Consider the following 13,016-nt stretch of genomic DNA (forward strand, 5'->3'; position numbering starts at 1 on the left):
TATATTAATATCCATCTTAAAATTTTCAGACATTTTATTTGTGGTTAAATTAGTTTTTTAAGTAAATGTTAATTTCAAATTTTTTATTGTCTTACAGAGGATGGTGACATTGACTCAATAATAAAACTAGAAGACGTTTTGAAAGAAGTAAGCGATATGATTGATTTATCATGCGATGATAATTTGGAGCCAATACAGAATTCTCTCGACGAAGTACAAACTATTATAATGGAGTTAAAAAGTGATTTTGGTGGAACTATAGGTGATGCAATCAATGAAACTCTTGAAGATTTAGAGTGCAATGTAAGAAGTGTTCAACTTCAGATTAACGAACATAGTCCACCATTGCTTTTAAAGGAAGCTTGTTCAAATTTACAAGTGCTTGTTGCACATTTAAGTGAAATAAATGATGTTGAAAAAGTTCTAAGACCCCAGACGAATCAGATTACAAATGATATACTCGATTTATGCTCAAACGATGTTGAACAGACAATTGATTTAATACAAATAGTTTCAAGTTCAGAAAATACAGAAAAACTAGAAAATGTAATTTCTAATTTAAATAAAATTAAGGACACAATAAAGTTTCTAAGATCAAATTTCTTGACTAATGCAGAAACTTTAATTATGGGTGGAATCCAGATTAATCAAAGCTTAGATCAAATCGAAGATAACATTTTCTGTTTAGAAAAAGATTTAGAGTCTGAGAAAAATATTGACGTTATATCTAGAGACAGTATACTATCCGCCATACATTCAATTTATGGAAGTATCTCAAACATGAGAGGAACTGTTTCTAGTGTACAAAAGAAATATATGTATGAAAATTACGGGGAACCATCGAGATATTTATTGCTATCTATAAAAAATGTTATGGTTTTATTAAAAAGGAACGAAAATTTTAATTGGAAGGAATTTGCCAAATCACTACGAAAAGTCTTAAATCATTTTGAAGATGTAAAATTTTACATTAATTTTGATAAGACAGCTAGGTTGCCTAGCGATGCAGCTTTTACTAAAATTATTCTTGGCGAATTACATTCTGTACTGTCTGGAGTCGTTTTGCAAAATGCAAGTGATTTAGATGTGGAGCTAAGTAAACAAACGTGTGGTGCCATAAATTATATAAATGAAATATTAAAGAACATAGAACAAATGACGACATTAGAAGTAAAAGAGAAAATACCTATTTTTAAAGAATTGTCTAAGAAAATGTTTGAATTGACAGAAAATATTAAACTTTTTATTGAAAACAAAGATAAAAGTGATTACAACAATGTGGACAACAATACCAACTTGACTCCTATAACAGAATTAACAACCGTTCACGAGGGAAAAGTATCTGAAAATGTAATAGAAACTGATAGTATTCAGAATGTTCCAAATATTGAGGTAGAAGGTATGGTATCTGATTTATTGAGTAAAATGGATGATAATGTAATAGAAGAAAAATTAGTGGGTACAGTAGGTACCAAAGAAAATGTATCTTCAATAGAAGATAACGTGAAAACTGATAAGCTACTTCAAGAAATTGACAATGCTAATGATTTAAAAGATCAAATTGACCATTTACAATCTGAAAAAACACAAAATATATCCTTAAAATCAGGAACAGAAGAAGAGTCATCAAAAGATATTAAAAACGTAGACATTATTTCGGAACATGAACACTGTGACGATAGCAAAATCGTTAAAAATGAGACTAGCATAGAGATCAATAAAAATTCTGTTGAAATAGAACAAGAAACAGGGGCAACAGAGCATGACAAAATTATTGATATCAATCAAGAAATTGACAAAAATGAACGGTTAGAAATAGAAAAAAATGTCGATGACATAGACATAAGTTCTACGATTTCCGAAAACTTTAATAATGAATTAAATCAACAAGACATTGCACTGATTGACAATAGTAAAGAGGACGTGGAAATTAAGGACTCTGAAAAGGTGAATATTGAAAGCCTTGAAAATAAAACCACTGTTGAACAAAATGAACAGAAAGTTGAGGAATGTAAATTACAAGAAAAAGACGAAAAAAATGCAGTATTTACCGTAGAAAAAGAAGAAATAACAAAATTGATGGAGACAAAAGACGAAAATACTAAAACCGATAGCGCTAGTCTATTCATACAAGACTCTATAGTAAATAAAGATGAACAAACGGAAACCATAACAAATAAGATAGAAGAACCAGAAAAATCTCATTTAATAAATATGGAAATTCAAGAAAATATAAGCATTCCTACAGATAAAATGGTAACTGAAAATATAAGTGATCAAAATAAAGAGAACAGTAACTTTGACATTAATATAAAAGATAATAAAAACATAACGAATGAAAAAGACATGCTTGTTGACGTACAACTTTCTGAAAATAAAAATTCTATAGTTGATCAACACAATGTTGTAAGTGAATCATTAAAAGAAGAGGAAATTAAAAGTGACATAAAATTGGAGAAAAAGTCAGAAGAAGTTATAATTGAGGAGGTAAATCAATTTGAACAACAATCAATTATTGAAAATAAATTACTCGAAGACCAAAAACAAAAATCCAGCGAAATTGGCATAAGAAAAGAGATGGAAAATGCCATGTGTTCAATAAATATAGAATCATCAATAACTCAACCGCAATCTGTTTTTGACCCCATTGAAAATAAGACTTTAGAAGGAGAATTACAAGAAAAAACACTTGAAGAAAAGAATAATAGTCAGGAAGAAACTGAAAATAAACTGGAAAAAATAAACCCTGAAAATATGGAATACATTACAATTCCTTCAATTCCAACTCATGAAGATGAGTTTAACAAAAATGATGTATCACAAAAAGAAATAATTGATAAAGTAGGCAGTGAAAATAGTGTTCCAAATAAAGAAAACATTAAAGAAGAAAAACTTCAACAACAAGAGGAAGTTCAAAAAAATAAAAATGAATTACAAGTTGAAAAAGATCAAGAGTTTAATGATAACAAGGAATGTTTACAACATGGTAGCGTCAGCAATATTGTAGATCGTGGAAAACAACACTTAGAAGACAAAGAAAGTTTATCTTACACAGAAGAGGTTATAAACAACAAAAATGTAAACGAATTACCAATCCAAATCAATATTGAAGAACAACCCAAATCAATAAAAAACGAAGATAAATTCGAATATAAAGAAAAAGATGATTATATTGATAAAGATAAAGAATATTTAAAAACGGAAGATGTTGTAAACGTTGAAGAAATAACTAAATTTATAGGTGGCCAAGAATACGAAAAAGCTCATATTAAAAGAACTGAAGAGCAACAAGAGAATAAAAATGAGGAGAAAGAAATTGAAAGAGACCTTATAACGGAAAATAAAAATTTAAGGTCAATTGAAGAAAAAACGAAAGATTGTCAAGGGCTAAAAGACAAACAAATCAACATTAACAAAGATATTAGTGACAAAAACGAAGAAAGAATTAAGGAAATGAATGAAAAGATTAAAATAGAAACAATAACTAGTGTAGAAGTAATTGATCAAGTAACTTCCCCGCTAAATATTTTATTGGAAATTAAAGAACATGTAGATATTAAAATGGTTGAGCCCTTAAATGAAATTATAACAAACTTGGTATCTGTAAGCGAAAACATCGTTGAAATTGTACCTAATAAAGAAGATGAAAAAAGAATGGAAACAACATATGAGACGTACCCAAATGTAAGTTGTATAAGCGATGAAATTTGTGATAATAATTTAGAAATAGTTAATGTAATTGAAAACGATTCTGGTATCTCTGATTCAAAAGATGTTGGTGATATTTTCTTAAAAAACAAACTAAAAGAAGACTATGATCAAATACATTTAGAAATTGCTAGTCAAATTGAGCAACAGTCGGTGAATTCTGAAAGTACATCAGATAAAGCAAATATAAAAGAAGAAGTCACTATCAAAAGTGAATCAATTTGCGAAAATTTACAACCAGAAATAAGTCAAGAGTGCAAAGAAAATAACTACAAAATTAAAGAAATTGTTACTGAAATAAAAGAAATCGAAGAAAATAATAATTTAAAGTCACAAAATGATATAAAGGATGATGAATTTAATGATAATGACCAACCAGCACGGCTTGGTCAAAGTACTTCAAAAAATAAAGAAGAAACTACAATAAGTGCAAGTAAAGTAGCAGATGGTCATGAATCAGACAATGCGAGTCAATTGCAAAAAGTAGTTACAGAAGCACAAGAAGTTTTACTAAATATAGAAGAAAATCAAACAGAAATCTGTCTAGGCTTGATGCCAGAGACCGCTGAAGATATACAGACTGAGATAGGTGTCTTAAAGGATACTGCAATACAAATCGATCAAAATATTAAAGAATACTTAGGTGAAGTAAAAGATGATGTCCAAAATATTGAGTTACGCGTTGAAACTGAAAAAAAAGAGAAAAATTCTAAAAGTAGCAAATCTATGGAAGTTAACATCTTAAGCAATGTAACAGAAACCTCGGAAAAAGAAATTAAATTAGTAGAACAACAATTGACAAAGCACAACGATGAAGACATTGAAACACATGATAAAAAAGAAAAATATCAGTCTATAAAAGAAGAACTCAAGATTCAAGACAATAAATCAAACGAAAATGAAGTTATATTAAATCAGTTACAAGAAGAAAGGAGTATAGAGCAAGAAACAATAGCAACACAAAAACACATAAAATCCAACGAGCAAACTCAGGTGGAAACATTAACGAAAGAAGAACAAAATAAAAGTAACCAGAAAAAAGAATCTCCAAATAAACAACTTAAAGAAAAAAGAAGATCAAAAAAGTCGCGTGAAACTGCAAAACAAACAGCTGCAAACAATGAGGTAAAACTCCAAGAGGCGGAAGACAAGGATCTTGAGGTAAATAAGAGTCAAAATAATAAAATAGTTAAATCTGACGAAAACCTTAAGCTACAAGATAGTCAACCTATGGATGCTAAAAATATACTCGTTAAAAAAGATGAACAACCTGAAAAGCAAAAACAGGATAACGAGGGATATACAACAAAACAAAACGGAACCAAAACAGAAGATTTAAAAGAAAACAAAGCCGAAACTGATAAATTGATGATTGAAAGAACTAAAAAAGAAGAAGAAATTCTCGCAGGGAAAGAAGCTAAATTAAAAGATAATTTAGAAGTTCAGGATATTTCAGGGCACAAAGATGAAATAAATAAAGGGTTAATCTTGGAATTAAATAATACACCGACATTAAAAGAGAAACAAAAGAAAGAAAAATGTCTCTTTAAAGTAGATGATCATGAGGTTTCAGGGAAGCTAGAAAATAATATTTTATTAGAAAACAGTCATAAAAAGGAGAGTATAAAAGAGTGCTCTACCTCCAAAGTTAAAGACGATCGTCAAGAAATCGATCAGAGAAAAGTATATCCAGTAATCAAGGAGCATTTGTTAACGGATTATGAATCAGAATTCTCTAGACCACCAGGATATATAGCAAAACCAATTTGTATAGAAGAATCACCATCGCAAGTAGAAATAAACACAAAGGGTCAAACTATTTATAAAGCACAAACTCTACTTCGAGAGTCCCAATTGAGATCGTCGTTGCCTCCAAATATGGATCAAAATTTATGTATTGAAAAGCAATCTCAAATTAAAGAAAGAACAAAGGCCGTTAGCGAATGTAGAAGCACATTATCAGAAAAACGTAGTAGTTCTGGTCGAGATAATAAAAGAAAACCTGTTTTCTCCACATTTTTAACAGATCGTACCGCAGTGGAAGGGTCACGAGTTAAACTTACTTGCAGTATTTTATCACCAACTGATCCCACAGTAACGTGGTACAAAAATGGTAAAGAACTAGATAATAAACATAAATTTAGAAGTAAATTTGTTGAAGGTTTGATTACTTTGGAAATACTTAATGCAATTCCAAGTGATTCAGGAGAATACAGTTGCAATATTGAAAACGAAAATGGGTCTATAACTTCATCTGCTAATCTTAAAGTATATCCGAGCTTTGAAGCATCTCCAATACCACCAACATTTACCCGGTCTATACGTGGTACGTTCGATAAATTAAAACATAAAAAATATTGTATAAAAATATTCTTATACACATTTTCATGTTACAGATAATTATCATTTAGCTGAAAATGAATTAATACTAGAATGCCGCATCCGTGGACAACCTCTTCCAACTATAACATGGCTCAAAGACGATAAGCCCATTGTATTGAGCGATCGTTATCAGGCACATTATTTAGCTGACGGTGTTTGTAGATTAACAATTAGTTCTCCTAATACTGAAGATTCTGGAAAATATACTTGTAAAGCTGAAAATTCTATGTGGTCTGATCAAATTTCCCATGACGTTTACTTTACTGGTAAGTTATTGGAGGTTTGATGTCAAATATAAAAAAAAGGATTTTTGTATTATATTTCGTTTGTTTTAGGTAAAAAAAGTCGTTTAAGTCCAAATCTTGCTACAGTTGAAAAAGTACATTTCAGTCGCCATGCACTAGAATCACGTCGGCCTCATTTTACAAATGTTTTATCGGACCATAAAGTAGTTTCTGGGGGTACAATAGGTTTACAAGTAGAGATAAGAGGTTCACCCATTAGAGTAGAATGGTTAAGAGAAGGACATTCCATAACAGAATTGTACAGAAATGCACAGACATACGTTGATCACGGAATATACACTCTAGCTCTTTCTGACGTAACAGAGCAAGAATCTGGTTTATATACATGTAGAGCATATAGTACGCAAGGAAATGTCGATATGAACGCATCTATAACTGTTGTTCAACCCAATCAGTATGAGGGTAAGCCTGCATCAATTGTAAGTCGGCCAGAAAAAGATGTGCTCATTTCCGTTGGTGAAGATTTAAATATTTCATTTAGAGTTCAAGGAGAACCTAAAGCGAAAGGTAATATTTTAAGAAATTTCTTATTTTAAATATTAAGCTCAAAACTCTGATTCACTAAGCAACAGATTAACGAGTAAGGAATTAAATTAAATTCTAAATATACTTTTTGCAACTTGCTATTTACTAATCCTTATATATTCATGATGACTTTCAAATGTTATGTAAATTGTAAAACATATTTATATTTTTTGTTTTGTAGTTTTCTTTATGAAGGGTATACGTGATATAACAAATAGTCAACGTGTTTGTAAGATGACATCGGATGATTATGTTAAGTTTACCTTAAAGAGAACTGTTGTGTCTGATGCGGGAACATATTGTATCTTCGCAAGAAATGCCTATGGGTGTGATAGAGCTTTCGTAACGGTTGTGGTAAGTTGTATTGCAACATATTATCAATCCTCGAATAATTATATTACTATTAATTTAATTAATATTATACACATATTTACATTAGTTTAATCAAAATGTATATATTTATCGTTTGTATGTAACAACCGAGTATATTATTGGATTTTATTTTATTTTCGCTTGCAAATAAGTTAAAAAATAAATAAAGAACTTATAAATCTTACTATAACTTAATTTAATTTAAACTTACATTCTTAATATAATTTTTTGTTTTTAGATTAGGCAACGTGCTTCTTCTGACAGCCTTATTTCGGATTGGACTTATCCTATGGACGACTTAGCTATTTCATCGATTGATCGAAACTATAAATGTAAGTGGGTTTAAATGTTTCCTTCGTTTATAGCTAAAATAAAATCAGTATATTAGTATATTGTATTCTTAGTATATTGTAACTTGAATAGACAACCTTATTCTTTATGGCTTCTTAAATACATATAAATCAGAAATGCATTTTGAGTGGTGCATCTATTCTTTTTATTTTGCAGCTGTTCCAGATAGAATCCCTAGTGAACCTAGTGCTGTTGATGGTGGAAATAATTGGATCTCTCTTGCTTGGCCCAAGCCCGATTCACAATCAAAAGCTCCGATTCTGGCTTATAAAGTAGAAAGTTGGCTTCTTGGGAAAGAAGGTGGAGCTCGTTGGGTAGAATTAGGAATAACTCCACGGAACTCTTTTGATGCTTTTAACTTAAAACAAGGCGAAGAATACCATTTTAGAGTCACACCAAGAAATCGTTATGGTTGGGGTGAATCAGTACAAACATCCGTACCTATTGGCATTGGTTTAGCAGGGGATAGACCAGAATTTATGGATATTTTACCGGGTCAGTTGAAAGTACTTGTTGGGGAGACGGCAACTTTGTCCTGTAGCTTCAAAGGAAAACCAATTCCTGAAATAATGTGGATGAAAAATGGCCATGAAATTGAAGAAGAAGTAGGCAGGGTAAATATAGCAATAACTGATTATAATTCTTCTTTACGAATTGAGGCAGTACAACCAGACGATGAAGGAAGATATAGTTGTGAAGCAACAAACATTCATGGCCGGTCTTCTACTTATTCAAGAATGGCAGTTATTACAGATCGACAAATATGGCAAGCTGATGCTAAGCTTAAAAGGTAAGTTTTCATAAAATATGAAATTAAAATCAATCATCAGAGAAATCTATCAAATAATTTAACTAACTTTACTTTAAAGAGAAAGATCAGCAGGGGTCGATGGAGAATACCCGCCACAATTTACAATGCGCCTGAGAGATCGACGCGTACAAGCAACATACCCAGTTCGTCTTACTTGTCAAGTTGTTGGAAATCCAATTCCAACAGTAAAATGGTTTAAAAATGAAGAGGAAGTTTTCTTTGATGGTATGATTTCAATATTCTGAGCAATTTCGTTTTAATTTGAACACAATTTGTAGTTACATGTAACATGCCGTTTATGCCAATTCTATATTTGGTACAAAGTAATATATTGTGTAAGTAAGATTTCAGTTTTGTAAATTATCGAGGAATGCTCAATATATTTTGCTATCTGGAAAGCTTAAAGGTGGAAGCGGTCCACCATCATAAATTGAAAATATCGAAATCATGTTGACAGAAGTATATATATAAGTATATGTATATATTATAATGCGAAATCGAAAATTATCGTATACTTTGCTATAGAAACTATGCATATTATTATTATGTAGGCGTATAGCAGTACTTTAATTAGCTTAAGTAATATTTTATAAACTGAATATTGCACACGCAGGTCGTCACACTGCGTCGCAAGATGAATATTTCTATACGTTGGAGATTGCTCCAACAACATTAGAAGATGGTGGAGTATATGAAGCGATGGCTAGGAATGGTTGTGGTGCTGTTAGCTGTCGCTGTAGCCTCGTGGTCGACAAGGGCATCAGAGCATACATAGCACCGGAATTTTGTTGTGGTCTTGAACCACTTTATCATTTAAGTGAAGGTGAATTTTTTAAAATATTTTATATTAAGAAACAAGAAATTAAGAAGTAACTATTTACAATAATGGGTAAGACGAGTAATAATACTTTTATGTTTTTCAAATTACAGGGGATGAGCTACGAATTTCAGCTATTGTCGAGGCTTATCCTTCAGTTGGTGTGACTTGGTATCGCGATGGAGTGAGATTACGACCTAGCCGAAGAGCAATTATGACTTTAGATCGAGATGGCCAAATTGAATTGGCAGTTGCTTCTGTAACTAGTCGCGATGCTGGTGTTTACACGTGTACTGCCTCAAACGAAGTAGGAATGGCTTCTACTTCTGGTAAGGTAGAAATTGTGTCGGGAGAACATGTGGTAGAAAAGGCTATAGCTCCACCTATAGTTGTTACTTCAGACGCGCCGTAAGTTTTTAAAGAGCGTTAAAATCATTTTATCACCATCTGATAATCTTGTAATGTCTCAATTCTATGTTCTTTACAGTTATTCAAAAGAGCCGATGTTTATAAGGAAGCCTAGATCTAGTGAAGCTCGAGAAGGAGATACAGTAATTATTGAGTGTGAAGTGATTGGCGACCCCAAGCCTGATGTTTATTGGCTAAGAGATTTCTTAAAGGTAAATTATACATATTTCAATTAGATGCATGACTCCTTTGCATCAAAACAGCAAATTACATGTATCAAAGAAAAAACAGCATCAGGAAACTGTTGTATTCTGGCTAACATGTGACATAATATACCAGCAATTATAGTTAATTACTAGTTCAGTTACTACTGGTAACTGAACTAGTTATTCAACTCAAACAAACTTATATTTCTATGCTGGACGTCTTATTGTAGTTAAAGGCTGTTTGTTCACGAAAATGAAACATAATAATGCTATAGATATGTCACCATTATTGTATTTATTTTTATATTATTTATTTGTACCTTACAGCCTGATTACTATCGAGATTCTAGTCACTTCAAACGCGTGGGCGATGGACCCGCCTATCGCTTTGAAATTCCTCATGCAAAACTGGACTATACCGGCGCATACTCAATAGTCGCTCGAAATATACATGGTGAAACGAAGGCAATTATATCACTCCAGATATTAGCTAAAGGTCAGTTTAAGTCATAAAAATATCAACAACCTTAAGTTGTTTGCCAAATAAAAAAATATAATAGTATATTAATATAAATATATAAATATAGACGGTTATGTTTTGGAGATGGCACCTATTGATTTTTAATATCATTTTTATTTGGAAGCCAATCAAATTATAATGTTTTTCTTTTACTTTCAGATCTTACATGTGGTGACGACGTTCATAATATTAGATTCGGGTAAGTTTTACTAGCGACTTTCGAATATTTTCAAAACGAACATCTGTAAGCAGTACTATTTAAACGAAACGAATTTATTTTATTGCAGACGTGTAGATGTTATTCCACGTTTCGACAAGGAACTAACAGATTTATTGTGCTATGACGGTGACGCGGTTGAGTTCGAATGTAGTGTTACCGGAAATCCCGATCCAGATATTAGATGGTTCCACTACAAAGAGGTATATATACTGCTAATAATATATTATGCTTCTTACGTGCTTCATTTATGAGGATTTTAAATATTAATAATGCTTTTCGTTACTATATATTTCTATTTAAAACAGATCGTCCCAGACTGTGCTGACTTCGAATCTTCGTATGAAATAGGCATAGCAAGATTAAAAATTAAACAAGTGACCGCTGAAGACGAAGGGACGTACACCTGTGAAGCTTCCAACAGTTTAGGAAAATCCTCTTCAAGCGCCTGTCTCGTCGTTTATCGTAAGTTCAACTCTTAACCTTAACTACTCGTATGTTTTTGTAAGTACATTTCACTATTTTTGTTTTCATTATATAAACACTTAACCATTCGACATTTAGAAGAGGTCAATTTAATAAAAAGAGTAAAGCGCCCTCCTTAAAATAAAAAAAGTAAAATATTTTTTATAATTCGCCACTGTTAAACTAAGGTAATCTCCATATTTAAAGTTAACAAAATATAGCACAGTTTAAGTATGCGTTGATAGACATAAAGTAGGGTATATATTTATATATCAAATTCAATATGAGTTTGATATATAAACATATAATTGCTTTGTCTTAAATTATGTTAATATATTGAAGCTCCCGGTGAACCCAATACTCTGAGCCAGCGTCTGCGACGGCCGCCCGCACTTCTCTCCGCTGCTTCTACGCCGCGCTCTACTCCACGCACAACACCCGCTCGCTCGCTCTCTCGAACGCCTGGTAACTTACCAAACTACTCTTTCAAAACTACGGCTACTAATTCTTAACAATTATCAACGTTCCTTTTTATTGCATTGATTATATAAATAACTTAAACAATTACCTTATCAATAATAACGCAACTACTTTATGTAGAACGAAAAATATTTATACTTATAGTTGAGACGAAAAAAATATTCATAAAAAAAATTACAGGTCCAGATCCAAGACGTTTTTGCAGTCCATCTCGTGAAATTGCTCCGAAATTCTACACCTACCCGTACAACAGAGTTGCTGAAGAGGGTGACACCATAGTATTCCAATGTGCTGTTAAAGGTCTACCGCCACCGTGGGCCACATGGGATAAAGATGGTATCATTATAACACCCTCTGCAAGAATTAGTATTAAGGAAAAAGATGAAATGTTTAGAATTTTAGAAATTGAACAAGTTACCATAGAAGATGTAGGTCTGTACAGAATATCATTGGAAAACGATTATGGAAGAGCGGAAGCTTCAGCACGACTTGAAGTTATTACCCAAAAAGGAAAATTTTATGGTACAAGGTCTTACAGCGTTTCTCCAAGAAAAACCTTACCGTATAGAAGACGTACGCCTTCTTTTTCCAAACAAGACTGATAGCAAAAAAAAAAAAAACAAATCAAAACATGATTTCATTACAATCTGTTATCGAGAGAGTAGAGACGTTGACAGTACTTTTTTTAAACAGTAAGTATTAAACAAAATATTAATGCTATTGCGAATTCATGGGTACCCATTTTACTTAGCAATGCGAATAATACAAACCCATTATGTTTATAATAGTGCAATTATAAAAGCATTAAAATTTCTTTCAGACAATAATTAGTATGGAAGGCGGCTACCAGCTTGAGAACAATGTTTGCTTTTGTTTTCTTCGAATAAACTTTTAATTTATTTTGCATTTTATTTGTAGGATGGTTTAGACGATATTTTATTGTTTGATAAATACGTAATTGTATCAAAGTTATTACAAAAGTAGTTACGAGTGTCGCAGAATAAATATTTCATTAAGTTAAATGTAACTAGAATTTATTTGCGTGCAGCTTGCGATTTGATGTTTACAATTATTAAGCTTCTCAAAAACAAAATTTGTTTTGCGATTTTTAATTGTACACGTACCGGTACAGAAAACAGACATAGAATAAATGTTGGGCCAATATCTCACGTTCTTTAATTCGAACGTGATCTGTATTGGTTAAATGGAGGAGAATCTGTTTTCGTGAATGTAGGAAAGGCTTTTATTGTTTTTTGTAATAGGTTTAGATTAACTGGTACGTGAGCGATGCGTGAAAATATATTTACTCTCTAATTTAGTGTTTGAAGTACAGAAGAATCGTTTTAATAAAATTTGTATATTTATACCTACGCTGTTTGTTAAATGTTTTAGATAGTTGCAAATCAATAGCGTACCCGGGGATTTATTAAATAAATTGTATCATGATTA

At 31.6% G+C, this 13,016-nt stretch overlaps 3 protein-coding genes across 6 annotated transcripts in view; 1 reads left to right on the top strand and 2 right to left on the bottom strand.

Annotated features, from left to right (window-relative positions):
- LOC126780716 (pyruvate dehydrogenase phosphatase regulatory subunit, mitochondrial) overlaps window positions 1–13,016 on the bottom strand; it is a 236,825-nt gene that overhangs the window by 177,121 nt on the left and 46,688 nt on the right. The window lies entirely within an intron of this gene.
- Window positions 1–13,016, bottom strand: part of LOC126780736 (solute carrier family 35 member C2) — a 98,123-nt gene that overhangs the window by 51,971 nt on the left and 33,136 nt on the right. The gene's annotated exons all lie outside the window — the stretch shown is intronic.
- The window catches only part of LOC126780707 (titin-like), a 46,951-nt gene extending 33,935 nt beyond the window's left edge, over window positions 1–13,016 (top strand). For 2 of the 3 annotated variants that reach the window (XM_050505344.1, XM_050505346.1), the window contains exons 14-29: window positions 98–6,034; window positions 6,105–6,356; window positions 6,426–6,902; window positions 7,102–7,274; window positions 7,531–7,624; window positions 7,800–8,433; window positions 8,513–8,679; window positions 9,068–9,277; window positions 9,385–9,679; window positions 9,759–9,891; window positions 10,213–10,381; window positions 10,565–10,604; window positions 10,693–10,825; window positions 10,931–11,087; window positions 11,430–11,552; window positions 11,748–13,016. In XM_050505344.1, the coding sequence (XP_050361301.1) occupies window positions 98–6,034; window positions 6,105–6,356; window positions 6,426–6,902; window positions 7,102–7,274; window positions 7,531–7,624; window positions 7,800–8,433; window positions 8,513–8,679; window positions 9,068–9,277; window positions 9,385–9,679; window positions 9,759–9,891; window positions 10,213–10,381; window positions 10,565–10,604; window positions 10,693–10,825; window positions 10,931–11,087; window positions 11,430–11,552; window positions 11,748–12,169 (9,416 nt within the window). In that variant the 3' untranslated portion in view covers window positions 12,170–13,016. The remainder of the gene's footprint in view (window positions 1–97; window positions 6,035–6,104; window positions 6,357–6,425; window positions 6,903–7,101; window positions 7,275–7,530; window positions 7,625–7,799; window positions 8,434–8,512; window positions 8,680–9,067; window positions 9,278–9,384; window positions 9,680–9,758; window positions 9,892–10,212; window positions 10,382–10,564; window positions 10,605–10,692; window positions 10,826–10,930; window positions 11,088–11,429; window positions 11,553–11,747) is intronic. The other variant, XR_007670530.1, reaches the window with a different exon arrangement.

The sequence above is a fragment of the Nymphalis io genome, chromosome Z, assembly GCF_905147045.1.
Source record: "Nymphalis io chromosome Z, ilAglIoxx1.1, whole genome shotgun sequence".
In the NCBI taxonomy this organism is placed as follows: domain Eukaryota; kingdom Metazoa; phylum Arthropoda; class Insecta; order Lepidoptera; family Nymphalidae; genus Nymphalis; species Nymphalis io.